Here is a 22,242-nt window from a genome sequence, read left to right on the forward strand (position 1 = left end):
CCTCTGGTTGCTTCTCTCCTTGATTAGTTTTGAATTAAATGAAAAGTACATGGGGGAAAAAAAAAAAAAGAAAGAAACCAGGGTTACAGATCTGCAAACCTGTGTGGTTATCTTTTTTTCTGCTGAGAGCGGCGAAAATCAGGATTAAATTCCTCCCTTGGGCCCTGATTTGTACACATTTGAGATCCTTACAATGGGGCATTTTTACATGCTCATTATTTGTTTGCACCTTAAGTCACAGGTTGGTATTGCTTTGCAAGCACTCATTTTGCTGAGCCGAAAGATTCCCAGTGATTGCTATGACCTTAATAAAGGGCCTTTCACATCTACACCTCTTTAATTGCCCTTAGTTGTGTACTTTTAATAACAGCCTCTGGGTCGACATGTGGAAGGAAGGAAGGAAGGAAGGAAGGAAGGAAGGAAGGAAGGAAGGAAGGATGGATGGATGGATCGTGGCAGGTTTCAATAAAGGAGAAGCTTTGTAGCTCAGCTTCCCCGAGCTCCATTTTTGTTGGCAGAGGGCTGCAGGAGGCCCTCACGGCCAAAAACAGAGTCCAGGAGGCCATGCACGGCCTCCCCGAGCTCCATTTTTGTTGGCAAAGGGCTGCAGGAAGCCATCATGGTCGAAAATGGAGTCCAGGCGGGCCTCGCAAGGCCCTCCCGAGCTCTGTTTTTGTTGGCAAAGGCACCGCAGGCAGGTTCTTCACCGTTTCCAGGGCGGCCCCACGGGTCAGATGTAAGCACCTCCCCTGACGCCTGACTCTCTAGTCTTGAGTTTGACACACCTGCACTAATTGTTGGGTGATATCTTCAGTATTTTGAGATCAGCAGGTGTGAAATAATGGCTGTAGGAGAGACTTGAGGACTGGATCTTGCCGGTAAAAGTGATGAGCTACCAATCTAATGGGCTGCTGGTGCAGAAGTAATTTTCCATTGTGTGTGCAGGAAGTCCTTGACTTATAAACCGTTCGTTTAATGTCTATGGAGATTCTGACTCATCCAGGTCTTGGCTTTCCCAAAGGTGCTTTTTCCAAAAGGCAACCGGACTTTTTTTTTTCTTTGAAGACATTTCGCTTCTCATCCAAGAAGCTTCTTCACTTCTGCAGAAGAACTGAAGAAATTCGTCAGAAGTCAGCTGTCTTGTTTAACAGTGGAACTTTTGGGCTCCATTGCTGTCGTACGTCAAGGACCACCTGTTGTAAGTAACTTACAACAGCTCATTTAGTGACCATTCAAAGTTACGATGGCACTGCAATAAGGGACTTATGACCGTTTTTCAAACTTACAAACCTTTGCAGCATTCCTTATGTTCATGCGATCAAAATCCGGACGCATGGCAACGGATTCACACTTAACGACCGTTTGCTGTGTCCCAAGGGTCACGTGATCCCCTTTTGCAGCCTTCTGACACGCAAAGCCCACGGGGGGAAAGACAGACCTCACTTAATAACTAGGTAACTCATTTAATGACGGCGGCGATTCGGTTAACAAATGTGACGCGGAAAGTCGTAAAAACGGGGCCAAAAAACTTCGCTTAACCAATGCCTCCCTGAACGATGGAAATGTCGGGCTCAATTGTGGTCGTACGTTCGGGGACTGCCTTGTACCTGTGTGCGGTTCTCACCTGCCTGAAAGAAAGTTAAGAGAGCCAGCAACTGTCCGTAGTAATCCACTTTAGGATAATAGAATACAGGCAGGCTGAGCGAAGTGGCAAGTTAAGTATGGGAGCAGTTTGACTAACTTGGCGTGTTTACATTTTTAGCTGGAGGCGGGTGGGGTGGGGAGGTGGAGGTGATGTCCTTGCAGAACTCCTAACTTCCTTCACATGACTTGGCACCCGAGGAAACCAGATAATCCAATTCATAAAAGAGAACCTGAATGATTCAGAACACACCGACCAGTTTTACACGAATCGAATTTTGCCTGGGAGAAGGTTTCCGTTTATCCTTATCGCTTCCTGCCTCGCATCTTCAGCAGATGTTCTTACTTTTTCTTTTCCTCTTTAACCAGGTTGACTTTCTGTCACCCAATGTAATCTTTGCCCAGAGAGTTAAGTTCTCCTGTTTCGGATAGGATAGGATACGATAGGCCAGGGAGGCTTTTCATCAGGTTCGCCTGATTCGCCAGTTGCGTCCCTTTCTGGATCGGGACTCTTTACACACAGTCACTCAGGCACTCGTCATTTCCCGCCTGGACTACTGCAATGCTCTCTACATGGGGCTCCCCTTGAGGTGCATACGGAGGCTCCAGCTGGTGCAGAATGCGGCTGCGCGGGGGATTATGGGAGCGAGAGGGCACTCCCATGTGACACCTCTCCTGCGTGAGCTGCATTGGCTCCCGGTGGACTTCCGGGTGCGCTTCAAGGTACTGGTTACCACCTTTAAAGCGCTCCATGGCATCGGACCTAGGTATTTGCGGGACCGCCTTCTGCCGCCAATAGCCTCCCACCGGCCAGTACGCTCCCACAGAGAGGGACTCTCAGGGTGCCGTCAGCCAGGCAGTGTCGGCTGGCGACCCCCAGGGGGAGGGCCTTCTCTGTGGCAGCACCTGCTCTCTGGAACGATTTGCCTCCGGAGATACGGAGGATATCAGATCTCCGGGCTTTTCACCGTGCCCTAAAAACTTTTTTCTTCTATCAAGCAGGGCTGGCGTGAACGCCCCCTCCCCCCCCCCCGTTTTTGAGATATTAGATTTTTTAATTGTTTAATGGGTTTTAGTCGTAAGGTTCTTAATTTTTGGCCAAAGGGTATAATTCTTTTAAATTTTTAAATTTTGTATTGAATGTTTTTTACTTGGCTGTGCACCGCCCTGAGTCCACTAAGAGAAGAGCGGTATACAAATTTAAATAAAATAAATAAGTAAATAAATAAAATAAATAGGATAGGATAGGATAGGATAGGATAGGATAGGATAGGATAGGATAGGATAGGATAGGATAGGATAGGATAGGATAGGATAGGATAGGATAAAAGAGGAGAGGAGAGGAGAGGAGAGGAGAGGAGAGGAGAGGAGAAGAGAAGAGAAGAGAAGAGAAGAGAAGAGAAGAGAAGAGAAGAGAAGAGAAGAGAAGAGAAGAGAAGAGAAGAGAAGAGAAGAGAAGAGAAGAGAATATAGAAAATTTTCTATAAAAACAGTAAAGGACTGGCCCGCGATGCCTCTGCCACCGAAAACGGAACTCTGGAGGGCCGCACGCAGCCTTCCTATGCTCTGTTTTTGCTGGCAGAGAGCTGCAGGACATTGAGCTGGCCACACCCACCCCGCCACGCCCACCCTGGTCATACCCACTCACCCCCCACCCACCCGAGATCAAACACATCCCTGATGCGGCCCTTAATGAAATCTAGTTTGACAGCCCTGGACTAGCCAAACCCAAATCCTGCAGCCGCTCTTCCTCTGGTTTAGTCTCCAGGCCTTGGATCATCTTCTCTGAACTTTTTTCCAAAGTCTCAACATCTTTTTTTTTTTTTTTGTAGTATGGTGACCAAAATTGGTTGCAGTATTCCAGGTGTGGCCTTACTAGGGTTTTATAAAATGGCACTAATACTTCAGGTGATCTTGATTCTATGGTCTATATCAGGGGTCGGCAATCTTAAACACTCAAAGAGCCATCTGAACCCGTTTCCCACAGAAAAGAAAACACCGGGAGCCACAAAACCCTTCCCGTGCCTGACTATTTCCTGAGCGGCCACAAAACTAGCCTATGTAGTTGAATTAAACATTCTGTTTTCTTCTGAAAATTTTCTTGGACTTATCCATGATTGGCCTACTGGGGTCGAAAAGCTCAATACATCACGTGCCGGTGGGTGTCGCACATTGGCGGTTGTGGCACATATTTTGAGTGACAGGGAGCCGCAGCAGAGGGGTGAAAGAGCCACATGCGGCTTCAGAGCCACAGGTTGCTGACCCCTGATATAGATCTTCTGATTATCACCAGCACATGGGCGGATCTAAACAAGGACTATTTATGACCAAGAATGACAAAACATTACTTTGTACTTGCTATTTGTTCCGTTTCCTTCTGGGTAATAGATATATATATATATATTTCCTCCTCTGATACAACTGCCTCTTTCTGAGTTCTTTTGTGAAGCATGAAATGCAAATTCTGTTGACCATGCAAAGAACCCAGTCCCAATAAAATCTATCTCATTTCCCGGTTTAGCATCCCAGCATAAGGCAGTTCCAGGATGGTATTCACCATAAATGTCCATAAAAGCCAATGGACTCCAATACAGTGAGTAAGAAGTAGAATCTAAGCAGAGAGACTTGATATAGATTGTAGATTTATAGCTAGATATAAATAGAGAGAAACAGAAATAGACAAAGATGGTATTCAGCTGGTTCGGACCAGTTCTCCTGAACTGGTAGCGGAAATTGTGGGTGGGCCCAGCCACCCGCCCTGGCTCTATGCCAGGAGTCTGCAACCTTAAATACTCAAAGAGCCATTTGAACCCATTTCCCACAGAAAAGAAAACACTGGGAGCCACAAAACCTGGGTGGGCGTGGCCAACTCGATGTCACTCACTTCCACCAGTCACATGACCCCCCCTTAGCCACGCCTACCCAGCCGGTCATTAGGGCAGAGAACCAGTTGTTAAAAAACACTGGGAACCACAAAATCCTTCTGACATCTCTCTCTCCCCTTCCTCTCTCCCTCCCTCTCTCCCCCCCTCTCCCTCTCTCTCTGTATCTCTCTCTCTCTCTCTTTCCCCCTCTCTCTGTATCTCTCTATGTCTCTCTCTTTCCCCCTCTCTCTGTATCTCTCTATGTCTCTCTCTCTCCCCCTCTCTCTGTATCTCTCTCTTTCCCCTCTCTCTCTGTATCTCTCTATGTCTCTCTCTCTCCCCCCCTCTCTGTATCTGTCTCTGTCTCTCTCTTTCCCCTCTCTCTCTGTATCTCTATGTCTCTCTCTCTCCCCCTCTCTCTGTATCTCTCTGTCTCTCTTTCCCCCTCTCTCTGTATCTCTCTCTGTATCTCTCTCTGTCTCTCTCTTTCCCCCCTCTCTCTATCTCTCTCTGTCTCTCTCTTTCTCCCTCTCTCTGTATCTCTCTCTGTCTCTCTCTCCCCCTCTCTCTGTATCTCTCTCTGTCTCTCTCTTTCCCCCTCTCTCTGTATCTCTCTCTGTCTCTCTTTTCCCCCTCTCTCTATCTCTCTCTGTATCTCTCTGTATCTCTCTCTGTATCTCTCTCTGTCTCTCTCTTTCCCCCCTCTCTCTATCTCTCTTTGTCTCTCTCTTTCTCCCTCTCTCTGTCTCTCTCTCTCTGTCTCTCTCTCCCCCTCTCTCTGTATCTCTCTATGTCTCTCTCTCTCTCTCTGTATCTCTCTCTGTCTCTCTCTCTGTCTCTCTCTTTCCCCCTCTCTCTCTATCTCTCTCTGTCTCTCTCTTTCTCCCTCTCTCTGTATCTCTCTATGTCTCTCTCTCCCTCTCTCTGTATCTCTCTCTGTCTCTCTCTTTCCCCCTCTCTCTCTATCTCTCTCTGTATCTCTCTCTCCCCCTCTCTCTGTATCTCTCTATGTCTCTCTCTCTCTCTGTGTGTGTATCTCTCTCTGTCTCTCTCTCCCCCTCTCTCTGTATCTCTCTCTGTCTCTCTCTTTCCCCCTCTCTCTCTATCTCTCTATGTCTCTCTCTCTCTCTGTATCTCTCTCTGTCTCTCTCTCCCCCTCTCTCTGTATCTCTCTATGTCTCTCTCCCCCTCTCTCTGTATCTCTCTGTCTCTCTTTCCCCCTCTCTCTGTATCTCTCTCTGTATCTCTCTCTGTCTCTCTCTTTCCCCCCTCTCTCTATCTCTCTCTGTCTCTCTCTTTCTCCCTCTCTCTGTATCTCTCTCTGTCTCTCTCTCCCCCTCTCTCTGTATCTCTCTCTGTCTCTCTCTTTCCCCCTCTCTCTGTATCTCTCTCTGTCTCTCTTTTCCCCCTCTCTCTATCTCTCTCTGTATCTCTCTGTATCTCTCTCTGTATCTCTCTCTGTCTCTCTCTTTCCCCCCTCTCTCTATCTCTCTTTGTCTCTCTCTTTCTCCCTCTCTCTGTCTCTCTCTCTCTGTCTCTCTCTCCCCCTCTCTCTGTATCTCTCTATGTCTCTCTCTCTCTCTCTGTATCTCTCTCTGTCTCTCTCTCCCCCTCTCTCTGTATCTCTCTCTGTCTCTCTCTTTCCCCCTCTCTCTCTATCTCTCTCTGTCTCTCTCTTTCTCCCTCTCTCTGTATCTCTCTATGTCTCTCTCTCCCTCTCTCTGTATCTCTCTCTGTCTCTCTCTTTCCCCCTCTCTCTCTATCTCTCTCTGTATCTCTCTCTCCCCCTCTCTCTGTATCTCTCTATGTCTCTCTCTCTCTCTGTGTGTGTATCTCTCTCTGTCTCTCTCTCCCCCTCTCTCTGTATCTCTCTCTGTCTCTCTCTTTCCCCCTCTCTCTCTATCTCTCTATGTCTCTCTCTCTCTCTCTGTATCTCTCTCTGTCTCTCTCTCCCCCTCTCTCTGTATCTCTCTCTGTCTCTCTCTTTCCCCCTCTCTCTCTATCTCTCTCTGTCTCTCTCTTTCTCCCTCTCTCTGTATCTCTCTATGTCTCTCTCTCCCTCTCTCTGTATCTCTCTCTGTCTCTCTCTTTCCCCCTCTCTCTCTATCTCTCTCTGTATCTCTCTCTGTCTCTCTCTCTATCTCTCTCTGTATCTCTCTCTGTCTCTCTCTTTCTCCCTCTCTCTCTATCTCTCTCTGTCTCTCTCTTTCTCCCTCTCTCTGTATCTCTCTATGTCTCTCTCTCTCCCTCTCTCTGTATCTCTCTGTATCTCTCTGTCTCTCTTTCCTCCTCTCTCTCTATCTCTCTATGTCTCTCTCTCTCCCTCTCTCTGTATCTCTCTGTCTCTGCCCTGGCCACTTCTCCATCCCCCGCCGTCGCTCTTACCTTCTCAGGCCAGGTGGGAGTGACGGGGAGAGGAGGGCGAGGGGCGGGGCCAGCCAGTGGTGGGATCACCTGACAGGGAGCCACAGCAGAGGCCTAAAGAGCAACATGCGGCTCTGGAGCTGCAGGTTGCTGACTCCTGCTCTATGCCAACCTATTTGGGCACATTTTTGAGGCTGGGTGCATGCGTGGAAGACACGCACACCAGCAAAGCGTATACATGGAAGTCTGGACGCATGTGTGGATAGGGGAAGGCCGGGCACATGTGCGCACTCACATTTGTGAACCGGTAGGGAAAGTAAGTGAATGATAACCCTGGAGATAGATATAGATGATGTAGATAATAGATATAATAATACTGAGGCTAAATCGTAGAATCTAAGCAGAGAGTTTGGATATGGACATATAAATATTAGATAATAGAGAGTAAATCGCAAAGACTAAGCATAGAGACTTAATATAGGTTATAGATATATAAATATATAGATAGATATAAATGATATAGTTATAATAAAACAAAGGGTAAATCACAGTCAAAACAGAGACTTTATATAGCTTTAATAAAAACTATTTATAGATATATAGATGTAGATATAAATAGAGATAATAATAAAGAGGATAAATCCTAGAATCTAGGCAGAGAGATTGGATATGGACATATAAATATTAAATAATACAGAGAGTAAATACAGAGTCTAAGCCAGGGGTCAGCAACCCGCAGCTCGGGAGCCGCATGTGGCTCTTTCATCCCCCTGCTGCAGCTCCTTGTCGCCGGTCGGCTCCACAATTGATAGGGCTTTCGGTTAGAACGGGTAGAGGAAAAAGGATGCCATGCTAGGAGGAGACTCTATGGTGGGGGAACCAGACTTCCGGTCGCCTCCAGAATTGAACAGGGGACTTCCAGTTAGGACCTTTGTGGCTCTTTGAGCGTTTAAGGTTGCCGAACCCTGGTGTAAGCATAGAGAGTTGATATGGGTTATATAGATATATAGTTAGAGATATAATGAAACAGAGGGTAAGTCACAGTCTAAGCAGAGAGAATTGATACTGCTTATAGATCAGAAGTGGTATTCAGCCGGTTCATACCAGTTCGGGCGAACCGGTAGTGGAAATCGCGGGTGGACCCGCCCACCCGTCCCGACTCTATGTTGTCCTATTTAGGCACGTTTTTGAGACCAGGTGCATGCACGGAAGATGCGCAAGCAAGCAAAGCACATGTGCGGAAGACCGGAAGCATGCGCGGAAGGCACGCAAAGTGATTGTGCGTGCCTGCAGCGAACCGGTGGTAAGAATATTGGAAACCCACCACTGTTATAGATATATAGTTAGATATAGATGTAGATATAGAGATATAGATGATACAGATATAATAATACAAAAGATAAATTGTAGAGTCTAAGCAGAGAGATAGGATATGGACCAGTGGTGGGTTGCTCCCGGTTCGGCCCGGTTCGGCCGAGCCAGTAGTGGTGATGATGTGACGTCAGCGAACCGCTTCTCTATGACTGTGAGCTGGGCCCTCCCGCCCACCCCCGCATTATACCTACCTTTATTTTTCATTTTTTAGCCCAGCTGATAGAGGCAGCAGAGTGGATTGCTGCGCCTCAGCTGGGCAGAAATCTAATGCGCTTGCGCAGAACGCAAGTTCGGTGCGTATGCGAGCGAAGTGAGCACACGCACGGCGATCGTGTGCACAGCGCGTGCACGAAGAGAACCGGTGGGAACCCCGGTGGAAACCCACCACTGATATGGATACATAAATATTAGATAATACAGAGAGTAAGTCACCGCATCCAAGCATAGAGACTTGATATGGGTTATAGATATATAGATATAGATAGAAATGAGCTAAACTCACTTAACAAATGTTTCACTTCGCCACATAAATTTGGGGGCTCAATGGTGGTCCTAACTCGAGGACTACCTGTGTGAAGCCACCAAGCCGTCCTCGATTCTTTTGTATTCTGTCTCGTTCCAAATCGTATTTCCAAAACAAGACGGGGGAAAAAAATGGGAGAGCTCTTTTTTTTCCTCCGCGACTCGATTTCCCGTTTGGCCAGTTCTTGAGGCGATTGACTGGTGATTGAAGGCGGTAAGAGCAAAAACATGTTGACAAAACGAATCAAAGCAGCCCAGGGAGTGTGTCCCCAGTTGCAGGCTAGAGGTGAAAACCGCAACTTTTCTGACATCAGCCCACCTCAAAAAACGAGTTGGACAGGTAAGCAGCCGCAGAGGTGATCTGCCTTTCAACTGGCTTGGAGCTGCATATTCCAGTAATATCTACCGGGGGGGGGGGAGTGCAGGTTTCCAACAAGATAAACAGTCATCGTACTCCAGATAAACTACATGCCATACATTACGTCCCGAAGCAGCATAATTTAAGACAGATTGCTAGCAGGAAGAGTTGTTGTTGTTTTTTAAAAAAAATATAATAATTTTATTTATATATTTTTTTTTCTTTAACATCCATAAGTGTGTAGTGGACAGTGTATTATCTGGGTCAATATATTTTGTATACCATTCTGTTTTGTTTTGTTTAAGTTTTTTATTTTTATTTCTCCTAAACACATTTACATGTACTGTCATTTCCATCATTTTTCATTCATCTTTTCTTTTAACTTTCATTTTTCATTTCTACTTTTTTCCGGACTGTTCTTTTACCCTTTACCTTTACTCCAACCTTTCTTCTTCTCCTCCCCTTCTCTTCCTTCCTCTGCAGACCGTTGCAGCTTCCCAGGGTCATGCGATCCCCTCTGACAAGCAAAGACAATGAGGGAGCCAGATTCGCTTAACGGCCGTGTTCAGTGATGGGATTCAAGTAATTTAACAACTGATTCTCTGCCCTGATGATTTCTTCCAACAACCAGTTTGCCAAACTGCTCAGAAAGTTAACAACCGGTTCTCCCGAAGTGGAGAGTGAAAGATTGAAGGCATTCCCTGAACAGTGGCCAGACGGATTCGTAAAAATGGGGCAAAATTCACGTGTTTCACTTAGCGACTGAAATGTTGTGCTCAATTGGGGTCGTAGGTCGAGGACTACCTATATTTTTATTAGTATTATTTTTGAACCGAATTGACCGAAACTGATGGACATGAATAACAGAAATATCTGGAGAGCCCAAGATTGTCTCATCTCTAGGAGCAGGTTTCAGATAAGATCAGTGGGTCAAAATGTGAACTTCGGGCAAAACTATTGAAGGAAGCAACTCTAGAAATATGCTGGCTGAAAATAGTTCAAATACTTCCGTGGATGTTGTATTTCTTCTGGCTTGATCAGGAAATCGCAAAAGAATATTGTCATCCAAGAATTCCTTGAACAATAAATGCTGAGGGCGTAGGCTATTCATTCTGCCTTTTGAAGGAAAACCCTGGTCTTTTTTTGACCATATATCTTCAGTAGATTGATGTACAGATGTACAGATTCTACAGAGTAACAGAGTTGGAAGGGACCTTGTAGGTCATCTAGTCCAACCCCCCACCCCCACCAAAGCAGGAGACCCCACGCCATTTCTGAAAGATGGCAGTCCAGTCTCCTCTTGAAAGCTTCCAAGGATGAAGCTCCCACAACTTCTGAAGTCAACTTCTGTTCCATTGGTTGATTGCTGTCACTGTCAGAACATTTCTCCTTATTTCCAGAGATTTCCAGAACAATCTCTCCTTGTTCAGTTTAGTTAGATGGATGGATGGAGAGAGAGAGAGAGAGACCAGGAGGGAGGGACAGAGAGAGAGAGGAGAAGATAGATAGATAGATAGATAGATAGATAGATAGATAGATAGATAGATAGATAGATAGATAGATAGATAGATAGATAGATAGACAGACAGACAGACCAGGAGGGAGGGACAGAGAGAGAAAGAGAGAGAGAGAGAGAGAGGAGGAGGAGATAGATAGATGGATGGATGGATGGATGGATGGATGGATGGATGGATGGATGGAGAGAGAGAGAGAGAGAGAGAGAGAGAGAGAGAGAGACCAGGTGGGAGGGACAGAGAGAGAGAGGAGAAGATAGATAGATAGATAGATAGATAGATAGATAGATAGATAGATAGATAGATAGATAGATAGATAGATAGATAGATAGATATAGAGACCAGGAGGGAGGGACAGAGAGAGAAAGAAAGAGAGAGAGAGAGAGAGGAGATAGATAGATAGATAGATAGATAGATAGATAGATAGATAGATAGATAGATAGATAGATAGATGGATGGATGGATGGATGGATGGATGGATGGATGGATGGATGGATGGATGGATGGATGGATGGATGGAGAGAGAGAGAGAGACCAGGAGGGAGGGACAGAGAGAGAGAGAGAGGAGAGGATAGATGGATGGATGGATGGATGGATGGATGGATGGATGGATGGTAGATAGATAGATAGATAGATAGATAGATAGATAGATAGATAGATAGATAGATAGATAGATAGATAGATTTTTTTATTGGCCAAGTGTGGTTGGACACACAAGGAATTTGTCTTGGTGCATATGCTCTCAGTGTACATAAAAGAAAAGATACGTTCATCAAGAATCATAAGGTTTCCATCCATTATTCCTTGTCTGGCCTTCAGATGCTGTGGAAATTAGCTTGGCCCCCTCCTCTCTGTGGCAGCCCCTCAAATTTTGGGTGACTCCTATCATGTCTCCCCTGGTCCTTCTCTTCACTAGACTAGCCAGGCCCAGTTCCTGCAACCGTTCATCGTATGTTTTACCCTCCAGTCCCCTCATCATCCTGGTTGCTCTTCTCTGCACTCTTTCTAGAGTCTCAACGTCTTTTTTTATAGTGTGGTGACCAAATGTGGATGCCGTATTCTATGTGCGGCCTTACTAGGGCTTTATAGAGTGGTATTAATACCTCCCTTGATCTTGATTTGTCTCCTAACCAGCTTTCATAACTTTCATTTCAGATGCCCGTGAGGTTAAAATCATGGTCCTGGAACTCCCTGTGATTTGTTGGTAAGTAAGGCTAATGAAAAATATTTCCATGACTCCTTTTGTTTCAAGAACATCTTGTAACTTACAACTTATAAACAATATGGTAAAAATGGCCTTTTTTTCCATCCCTTATAAATGTACATAGCCCAGTGGTGAAATCCAAATTTTTTTACTACCGGTTCTGTGGGCGTGGCTTGGTGGGTGTGGTGTGGCCTGGTGGGTATGACTTGGTGGGCGTGGCAGGGGAAGGATACTGCAAAATCTCCATTCCCACCCCACTCTGGGGCCAGCCAGAGGTGGTATTTGCCGGTTCTTGAAACTACTCAAAATTTCCGCTACCGGTTCTCCGAACTGCTCAAAATTTCCGCTACCGGTTCGCCAGAACCTGTTGGAACCTGCTGGATTTCACCCCTGATGTAGCCCTTGATTTACGACCACAATTGCGCCCAAAATTTCCGTTGCTAAGTGTAGACATTTGTCCGGTGACTTTTGCCCCGTTGTACGACCTTCCTTGCGTGATCGTGGGGATGCTTCAAAGGTCGTAAGCGTGAAAAATGATCATAAGTCACTTTTTTTAATGCCGTTCAAACTTTATCTGTGGTGGTTATTTTCCAGTGTGTATGTGTGAAAGTGTCAAGCATTTGCAAGCCATTGGCACGTGTGTCATATAGACACCAGTGGAGGCAGAGAGTGTCTCCACCCCTGTGTGGAAAGGAAGGGCTTACCCTGAGTATAAAACCCCCTCCAACCTTTTCCACCTTGCTCTCTCTCCATCTCTCTCTCTTCATGTTTGTTCCTCATGAGTCTTGATCTCTGTTGTACATAGTTAATATGATTTATCATATGAATAAATACGTTTAAGACATTTATTTATGCATCTGCCTCTGAACTCTTCTATGCTCCTGGGTATTTCTACGATCCCAATTCCACAGAAAGAGAGAGGGGGGGAGGGAAAGAGAGAAGGAAGGAAGGAGGAAGAGAGAGGGAAAATGTGGGAGGGAGAAAGAGAGGGAGAGAGAGGGAAAGAGAGAAGGAAGGAGGAAGAGAGGGAAAATGTGGGAGGGAGAAAGAGAGAGAGAGGGAGGGAAAGAGAGAAGGAAGGAGGAAGAGAGAGGGAAAATGTGGGAGGGAGAAAGAGGGAGAGAGAGGGAAAGAGAGAAGGAAGGAGGAAGAGAGAGGGAAAATGTGGGAGGGAGAAAGAGAGGGAGAGAGAGGGAAAGAGAGAAGGAAGGAGGAAGAGAGAGGGACTTGTGACTTGTCCCAGCTTCTGCCAACCTAGCAGTTCAAAAGCACGTAAAAAAATGCAAGTAGAAAAATAGGGACCGCCTTTGGTGGGAAGGTAACAGCGTTCCAGGCGCCTTTGGCATTTAATCATGCCAGCCACATGACCACAGAGATGTCTTTGGACAGCGCTGTCTCTTCGGCTTTGAAATGGAGATGAGCACCGCCCCCTAGAGTCAGGAACGACTAGCACATACGTGCGAGGGAAACCTTTACCTTTAGCACTGAGCATGTTACCTAGTTTGGTTAATGAAACGCCTGCAAGCAACAGGTATAGGCAGTACAAGGCAGCGAGCCATGTGCAGATCTGTACTTTGGGGAAACAAAACAGCCACTTCATAAACTTCCTCATCCTCCAGACCCATTCCCTTTTAGCACTGATGATGTTACTTAGTTGGGTCATAAAACGTCTGCAAGAAAAGCACCAAGCTCAGAGAGCATCAAAAACCCCATAATCATTCTCCTCTTCCTCTTCCTCCTCCTCCTCTTCCTCCAATCCCCCTCCTTTTAGCAATGATGATGTTACCTAGTTGGGGAATGAAACATCTACAAGGGAACCACCAAGCTCAGAGACCACCAAGGACCTCCCAGTCCTCTTCCTCCTCCTCCCTTCTAGCACCGATGACGTTTTACGGATTTTCTTGCCACAGTTGTTAAGTGGATCGTGGCAGGTGTTCAGTTAATAACGTGGTCGTTAAATGAATCTGGCGTCCCCATGGACTGTGCTTCTCAGAAGGTTGCAAAAGGGGATCCCACGACTCCGGGGAAAACCTGCCACCGTCATAAGTATGAGTCAGTTGCCAACTGTCTTGAGTTTGAATCCCGTGACCCCGGGGAGGCTGCCACGGTCCTAAGTGTGAGAAAAAATGGTGATAAGTCACTTTTTTTCTCCCCCTGTGGTGTTGTAACTTTTGAGCGGTTGCTAAATAAAATTGTTGTAAGTCGAGGACTAGCCGCCTTTTAACTTTTTTTTGTTTTTTTAAAATTCTGCTGGGTTAAGGGAAGCCATTTTCACTGAGCGTTTCTTCTGTCTGGCCTTTTCTGTCCTCCCTGATTTCTGATCGGTTACGTGGCTTAGATTTTTCACAGCATTTGGGACCCAGAAGCCACAGCTCTTGAAAGAGTGGATGGATCTTCTCAATTTCTCTGCTGTAGCATAACTTCTCAATGTTTGCAATGTCTCCTGTCTGGAGACATTGGTTCTCTGCTCCTGTCACACTCCTCGGTAGAGCTTCGCAGGTCGTTTCAACTCCCATTTGGCAGGGAAACAAGCCGCTAGTTAATATTTAACGAAGGAAATACTTTCTGTTTCTACTACTATCCTGTTTGGTAGAGGAGGAAAACGACTTCTCTGTTTATCTACTGGTTTAACCTTGCTATGTCTTCGATAGGAAAGAATGAGAGAATGAGAGAGTGAGAGACAGAAGGAAAGAAGGGAGGGAGCAAAAGAGAGAGAGAGAAAGAAAGAAAGAGAAAAGGAAGAAAGAAAGAAAGAAAAGGGGAAAGGAGGGAGGATAGGAAAGAGGAAGGAACGAAGAAAGGAAGGAAGGAAAGAAAGAGAGAGAGAAACAGGAAAGGAAAGGGGGAAGGAAGGAAGGAGAAGGAAGGAAAGAAAGAGAGAGAGAAAGAAAGAAAGAAAGAAGGGGAAGGGAGGGAGGAAAGGAGAGAGAGGAAGGAACAAATGAAGGAAGGAAAGAGAAAGAGAGAGAGAGAAACAGGAAAGGAAAGGAGGAAGGAAGGAAGGAGAAGGAAGGAAGGAGAGAGAGAGAGGAAGGAAGGGAGGAAGGAGGGAAGGGAAGGAGGAAAGGAGAGAAGAAGGAACAAATGAAGGAAGGAAAGAGAAAGAGAGAGAGAAACAGGAAAGGAAAGGAGGAAGGAAGGAAGAAGAAGGAAGGAAGGAAGGAACGAAAGAGAGAGAGAGAAAGAAAGAAAGAAGGGGAAGGGAGGGAGGAAAGGAGAGAGAGGAAGGAACAAATGAAGGAAGGAAAGAGAAAGAGAGAGAGAGAAACAGGAAAGGAAATGTGGAAGGAAGGAAGGAAAGAGAGAGAGAGAGGAAGGAAGGAAGGAGGGGAGGAAAGGAGGAAAGGAGAGAAGAAGGAACAAATGAAGGAAGGAAAGAGAAAGAGAGAGAGAAACAGGAAAGGAAAGGAGGAAGGAAGGAAGGAGAAGGAAGGAAGGAAAGAGAGAAAGAAAGAAAGAAAAAAGAAAGAAAGAAGGAAGGAAGGAAGGAAGGAAGAGAGGAAGGAACAAATGAAGGAAGGAAAGAGAAAGAGAAAAAGATAAAGAGAGGAAAGGAGGGAGGGAGAGAGGAAGGAAAAAGGAAAGAGAAAGAGCGCGGGGGAGGGAGGAAAGGAGAGAGAGGCTCAGGAAGGAACAAATGAAGGAAAGAAAGAGAAAGAAAGAGAGAAAGAAAGAAAGAAAGAGAGGAAAGGGAGGGAGGGAGGGAGGGAGGGAGGGAGGGAAGTGCAAGCAACATTGATTGAGCCAAATGTCATCACCCTTAGTGTTTCCCATGTTTAAACATAATTGGAAACTCATTTTAAGTTTATAAGCCCTTTCAAAAACCAAGTGGAAAGTTCCTACTTTATTCCCTAATTCTGATGCTTGTTTGTCCCCCCCCCCCCCCGTTTCTCTTTACAGATACTGACAAAAGAAGAATCCAGATGGGGTGCAAATGCTGTAAAATGATTAAAAGGTAGGATAACCTCCACCTCGTTTCTGGCAGGGCTAAAATCAAAGAAGGTTAATGATTATGGCTAGCTCGCCCAGTCATTTATTTTTTTTTCACTTATACATTTTGCAAGCTGACCCGACCCCAAAATTGTGGCTGGCCTGCCACAAAAGCAAAAAAGTTGTGTGTGTGTATGTGTGTTAATCAGGTTTCCCCACAATGGACACCATTAAACAGTCAAGTAGAAGTGAAAACACTGTGAAATAATGGGGGGTTTTTAGTTGCGTTGTCAAACATCAAGAACCTGGGTAGTTAACTTTAATTCCATTTCAATCAGTGGTGGGCTTCAGCCGGTTTAACAACTGGTTCGGTGAGCACGCGCTAAATTGGAGATTTTTAAAGCTCAGCTGCTTACCTTCTAAGTCAGCCCGGGTAAAGTAGAACAGCTGAGTGGCGGAAATCAGCTGTAATGCACAATTCAGACAAGCTAGAAACAAGGAAATAAAGGACAGGATAAGGCAGGGGTGGGTGAGCAGGGCCATCTGATCGTCAGAACTACCGGTTCGCCCGAACCGGTCTGAACCGGTCTGAACCGGCTGAATCCCACCCGATTTCAATGTAGTTGCGCCGTGCTTTGCTACCGCGGTAAAAATGCTCAAAATTCAGAGGAGAAATCCTGGTGAATTTAGCAGGTTTCTCCATAACAGGTGGGGGGAGGAAAAAATGAAATAACTGGGTACTCTCCGTTTTTCCCCTAGTTACATCTTTCATCCCCAAGACGTACAGACGGCTGCATACATCAATGAGATAAATAACTATAAATCAGATGAAGAGGAAGAAAGAGGGAGATTTCATTTCAAGCAGAGCAGTAACATTCTGGACCGTAGAAACGAAGTCCAGATTGCCGAGACGCCAGTAGCCACAAACCAATGCAGGTTCCACTACTCCAAAGATGCTCTCTGGAGTTCCAGAATCCCTGCTCTTCCAGACAAAGGACTTGGAAACGCCGTAGTAAAATGTAACGTTAATGGGATCCACTCCTCCAAAAATATCGGCGCCCCTCCTCATAAAACCCAACCTAAAGAGATTAACCTGCACAGCTCTTCTGCTCAGCAGCCTGATCCTCCAGGCAAAAGAGTTTTCCAGCCAAAAACAAGTGATAAACTGGAGATTTTTGATCCTGAAAATCAACCAAAGCAAACTTCGAATGCTCTTTGTGAGGAGGAGGGCCCTCGGACTACCGCCGAACCCATTTTTTCCATACCGCGTGCCCTACCAGAGATCCGACACAAAGTCCTTCGGTTGGATAATCCGTCTTTTCTTCCCGAGGACAACCGTGCTGAGAAATCGAGGGCTGTTGGGAAGGAGAACCTCTCAAACCATCTTGTACAAATCAACCAAAGCACGGGAAACACGACCATCGTCCACAACCGGAACCCACCGTGTGGCGAGTCCGACGAAGGGGACGGTGTTTGGAGGACGAGTCCTTTCGGCTTCTCGTTCGAGGACCAAATATCCACTGAGATCCTCTCCGGGAGGAAGAAGGGAGAGTCTGCTTGGGAAGCCAGATGTGATGGCCTCACCAAGGTCAACGGAGAACTGGAAGAAGATGCAGAAGTTGCAGAGGCCCTGGCAGCCCTGGAGGCCGCTACGGCTGGTGAAATTTTTGAAGAGGAGGAGGAGGAAGACTATTAGGTGGCTGCTCGGGGTAGTGATGATACGTGCTTCATTTAACAAGGAGGAGTTCTTCCCTTGAGAAAGCCACTTGGAAGTTCTGAGCTCAGGATGGTCATAGCTGGTCAAAGGAATTGACCAAATAAGATATATAATGACAGTAGACATCGTTGGGTCCACTCTACACTTTTTCCAGCCTCACGGGATGAGCTCTCATGAACATCACCCATCTAATGTTCATGGACCGACCTTCTACCCTAGAAGACCTTGGCCAAGCCCTCTTTATTTGACCATGGTCTGAGAACATATCCTTCTTGTAAGGAACGGCTCTTAAGACCTACTTGGTTTTGATGGCTTGCTAAGATGTACATATATTGTCCAGAAGACGCTTGGTTATGGAAACATAAAAACCACGAACGAACAGGGATTTCCCATTCATTCCTGGAGGGAGAAGGGGTTGTTTTTAATAAACGAATTCTGTGTAGCCCGTGGTAGGGCTTATGCGATAGTGGTGTTTTGTGTGTCCTGTTTCAAAGTGGTGGGAAAGTCGGGCTGGTGATTGTAAGCCGTTGCTAATATTTGGTGCTCAAAACCCTGTTTGGCGCTCACTTCCTTCTTTCTTTCTTCATTTTTGGAAGGAAAGAAGAAGGCCCCCCCAAAAGCATCAACTCGGGAACTCAAAAACACTAGACCGGTAATTCAGAAGTAATCTTATGCCCTTAAGGAAGCATAGGTTGAAACTTTGACACTGCACGAGGTTCTCTATGGTCTCCAGACATTATCTTTGGTAGGGGAGGGCTTTTCAAACTTTCTTTTCAATCCTTTCTTTTCTTTTCCTTTTGTTTCCTTTCCTTTCTTTCTATTCCCCTCCCCTTCCCTTTGTTTTCCTTTCCTTCCCTTTCCCTTCCTTTTCCTTTCCTTTCTTTTCCTTTTCTTCCCTTCCCTTTCTCCTTCCGCCTTCCGTCCCCTTCCCTTCCCCTCCATTCCCCTCCCTTCCCTTTCCTTTGTTTTCCTTCCCTTCCTTCCCTTCCCTTTGTTTTTCTTTCCTTCTCTTCCCCTTTCCTTCCTTCCCCTTTCCTTCCCTTCCTTTCCTTTTTCCTTTCCTTTTTCCTCTCCTTTTTCCTTTCCTTTCCTTCCCTTTCCTTTCCTTTCCTTCTTTCCCTTTCCCTTTCCCTTCCCTTTCCTTTCCTTTCTTTTCTTCTCTTTCTCTGCCCTTCCCTTTCTTTTCCTCTCCTTCCCTTTCCTTCCCCTTTCCTTTTCTTCCCTTCCCTTCCTTTCCTTTTTCCTTTCCTTTCCTTCCCTTTGTTTTCCTTTCCTTCTCTTTCCCTTTCCCTTCCTTTTCCTTTCCTTTCTTTTCCTTTTCTTCTCTTCCCCCTTCCTTCCCTTTCCTTCCCCTTTCCTTCCCTTCCTTTCCTTTTTCCTTTCCTTTTCTTCCCTTCCCTTTGTTTTCCTTCCCTTCCCTTCCCTTTCCTTTGTTTTCATTTCCTTCTCTTCCCCTTCCCCTTTCCTTCCCTTCCTTCCCTTTTTCCTTTCCTTCCCTTCCCTTTGTTTTCCTTTCCTTCTCTTTCCCTTTCCCTTCCTTTTCCTCTCCTTTCCTCCTCTTCCCCTTCCCCTTCCGCCTTCCCTCCCCCTCCCTTCCCTTCCCTTTTTTCCAGCCTAAATGACGGATACTTACATTTCATGTTGAAATTTCTGCAAGGAAATGATTTGCATGTATAAAGCCGAGGTATACAAGAAAGACTTTGGGATAATTTGCATTAAAATGATATCAGGAGATTTGCATTTTTTAAAAAAAAGATAAGAATGAGTAGTGGGGAAAATACAGAAAGTCTTTGTTCAGGTAAGTTACCACAGGTTTTTGCAAACATTTTCAGCAAACTGAAATTCCATCTTGCAAAAACCTGGATTGAAAAAAGCAAGGAACCTAGTACCCTCTTTTCAGATTAAACAAATGTGATTGAAAGGGATGAAGTTGTAACAGGCTAACACAGGTCTTTTGCAACATCTACACACTTGGGACACTAAAAGGGGATTTTTACTGACCTTCCTATCTTCAACTCAAAGCTAAAAAGAAAAGAAAAAAAGATGCCCAGATGGAGGTCAAAACAAGCTTTCTGTTTCAAATGGAAACTCTCCTCTTTTTCTCACATGTGTAAAAAAGCAAAATAGGTCTTCAATTTAGACCCCTGGGACCAGTGATGGGATTCAAATAATTTAACAACTGGTTCTCTGCCCTAATGGCCAGATGGGTAGGCGTGGCTCGGTGGTCATGTGACCGTGTGGGCGTGGCCAACTCAACGTCACTCAGGTCGGTGGGTGCTTCGCCTTAGCTGTTACAATGTAACAAGGGTTAACCAGAGAGGCAGTTTCTGTAAGCAGGGCAATAAAGATTAGGCTAGAAACACCACCAGAATGTTTCCTTCCTTGCAGGATTAGCCCTGTAAAGTGAGAAAAAACAAAAGGAGATTTCTTCCAACAACCGGTTCTCCGAACTGTTTAGAAAGTTAACAACCGGTTCTCCCGAATAGGTGCGAACTGGCTGAATCCCACCACTGCCTGGGACCCCAATTGCCCACCCCTGTTCAATGCAACTGGGAAATCAACCAGTTTCAACTGCAAAATCCCCATTTCCTCCCAATCAGCTGGGACTCGGGAAGCAGAGAATAGATGGGGGGGCAGTCAGAATTTTTACTATTGGTTCTCCGAACTCCTCAAAATTTCCACTACTGGTTCTCCAGAACTGGTCGGAACCTGCTGAAACCCACCTCTGGCCTGACCCCGTCCTCTCTGGGGGCAGCCCCTCAAATATTGGAAGACTGCTATCCTGTCTTCCCTGGTCCTTCTCTTCACAATTCCTTAAGCCACATCCCAGACTGCCTCTCTGCAAACAAGCATCACCAAATGTCTGGTTTAGCAATAACTTAACAATCCGGCTGATTTTAGTAGTTTTCATTCTGGTATAACTTCATTCTTTAACGAAGATTTCCTGGCTGCAGCACAAAACAGCGCAAAGCCGCAAGTTTTCTTCCTTTTGCTGCAGCAATTAGAAACTGGTTAAATTAACACACTCGAGTTCCTGCTTTCTTGCCAGGGTGATTCAGGGTTGCACAGGAACATATTTTTTTTTATTTATTTATTTATTTTTATATGCCGCCCTTCTCCGGAGACTCAGGGCGGCTTACAATGTGTTAAGCAATAGCCTTCATACTTTTTGTATATTTATACAAAGTCAGCTTATTGCCCCCACAAACCGGGTCCTCATTTTACCCACCTTAGAAAAGATGGAAGGCTGAGTCAACCTTGAGCCTAATAAAAATTGAACTCGCAGTAATTGCAGACAGCTGGATGTTAAATGCTGCCTTAGTAGGAGGCATTAGCCTCCTACGCCACTCAGGCTCATGAATATATGAATATATATAATATATATAACATATGAACTTATTATCCTAAAAGTGCTTTTTTTTTTCTTCAGGAGGCAACTGGATTTTCTGGTTTTTTTTTTTCTTTGAAGACGCTTTGCTTCTCGTCCAAGAAGCTTCCTCAGTTCTGACTGGATGGTGGGGAATGGAAGGATTTATACTCCTTGCAGACCGCTGGTCATTTGCATCCTTTTTAGAGAGTTGTCGAGGACACTTATTTATTATTTATTTATTAGTTCAATTTATATGCCGCCTTCCTCCGAAGACTCAGGGCGGCTTACAATGCACTTATAGCAATAGCCTTCATTCTTTTGTATATACCTGCTTTTTAGGGCTTTTGCCCCCCACCCCCATAAGCGGTGTTTCTACAAAGTCAGTTTATTGCCCCCAACAATCCGGGTCCTCAATTTACCTGCAGGGGTGGGTTCTAAATTTTCTTACTACCGGTTCTGTGGGCGTGGCTTATTTTGTGGGTGTGGCTTGGAGGTCATGTGACTAGGTGGGCGTGGCTAGCTGGTCAGAGTCATTTCTGGAAGGTCCTCACACTTACGACCAGTCCTCGCACTTACGACCCGAATCATTTGTTTGCTTTTAACACTGATCAGCTGTAGGGCGGCCCTTTGAAGCCCCGCGGCAAGAGTTTAAACAGTTTTTTCCCCTCTAGTCATCAGCTGGGACTCAGGAGGCAGCAATAGATTGGGGGTGGGACCAAATAAAAGGTAAGAATAATGGGGGGAGAACCGGTTCGGTGACGTCATATTGTCACTGCTACCGGCTCGGCCGAACCGGACCGAACCAGGAGGAACCCACCACTGTTTACCTGCCTCGGAAGGATGGAAGGCTGAGTCAACCTTGAGCCTGGTGAGATTTGAACTCGCACTAATTGCAGGGAGCTGGCAGCTAAGTGCTACATAATAGCACTTAGTCCGCTGCACCACCAAGGATCTCGGAGGTTTATCTGTGTCACGAGTGGTGCCTACATCACAAACCGGTGGTTCTTGTAGTCTGCAATTTTTCTGGAAATCAGTTCATACCCCCGCACCGTTCAAAGGGTGAATGGATTTCCAGAAAAATTGCAGATTACAAGAAGCATTTGCGCTTCGGTTTGTGATGTAGGCACCGCTCGTGACACAGATCAACCTCCAAGTGGCCTCAACGGCCCTCTAAAAAGGATGCAAATGACCAGCTGTCTGCAAGGAATATCAACCCTTCCATTCCCCACCATCCAGTCAGAGCGGAAGAAGCTTCTTGGATGAGAAGCGAAATGCCTTCAAAGAAAAACCAGAAAGTCCAGTTTCCTCTTGAAAAAACACCTTTGGGATATCCATGGCCTGGATGACTGAGAATCTCCATAGACATATTAACTTATTCTTGATC

General features: G+C 45.7%; 1 protein-coding gene across 1 annotated transcript in view; it reads left to right on the forward strand.

Moving 5' to 3' along the window:
- PGCKA1 (PDCD10 and GCKIII kinases associated 1) overlaps positions 1–17,952 on the forward strand; it is a 48,181-nt gene extending 30,229 nt beyond the window's left edge. Inside the window, exons 2-4 of the mRNA XM_060690813.2 lie at positions 11,793–11,841; positions 15,742–15,796; positions 16,531–17,952. Coding sequence (XP_060546796.2) covers positions 15,765–15,796; positions 16,531–17,467 — 969 coding nt within the window. The 5' untranslated portion in view covers positions 11,793–11,841; positions 15,742–15,764 and the 3' untranslated portion in view covers positions 17,468–17,952. The remainder of the gene's footprint in view (positions 1–11,792; positions 11,842–15,741; positions 15,797–16,530) is intronic.
- The last annotated feature ends 4,290 nt before the right edge of the window (positions 17,953–22,242 follow it).

The sequence above is a fragment of the Pantherophis guttatus genome, chromosome 8 (genome assembly GCF_059756535.1).
Source record: "Pantherophis guttatus breed Tessera chromosome 8, ASM5975653v1, whole genome shotgun sequence".
Taxonomy (NCBI): Eukaryota; Metazoa; Chordata; class Lepidosauria; order Squamata; family Colubridae; genus Pantherophis; species Pantherophis guttatus.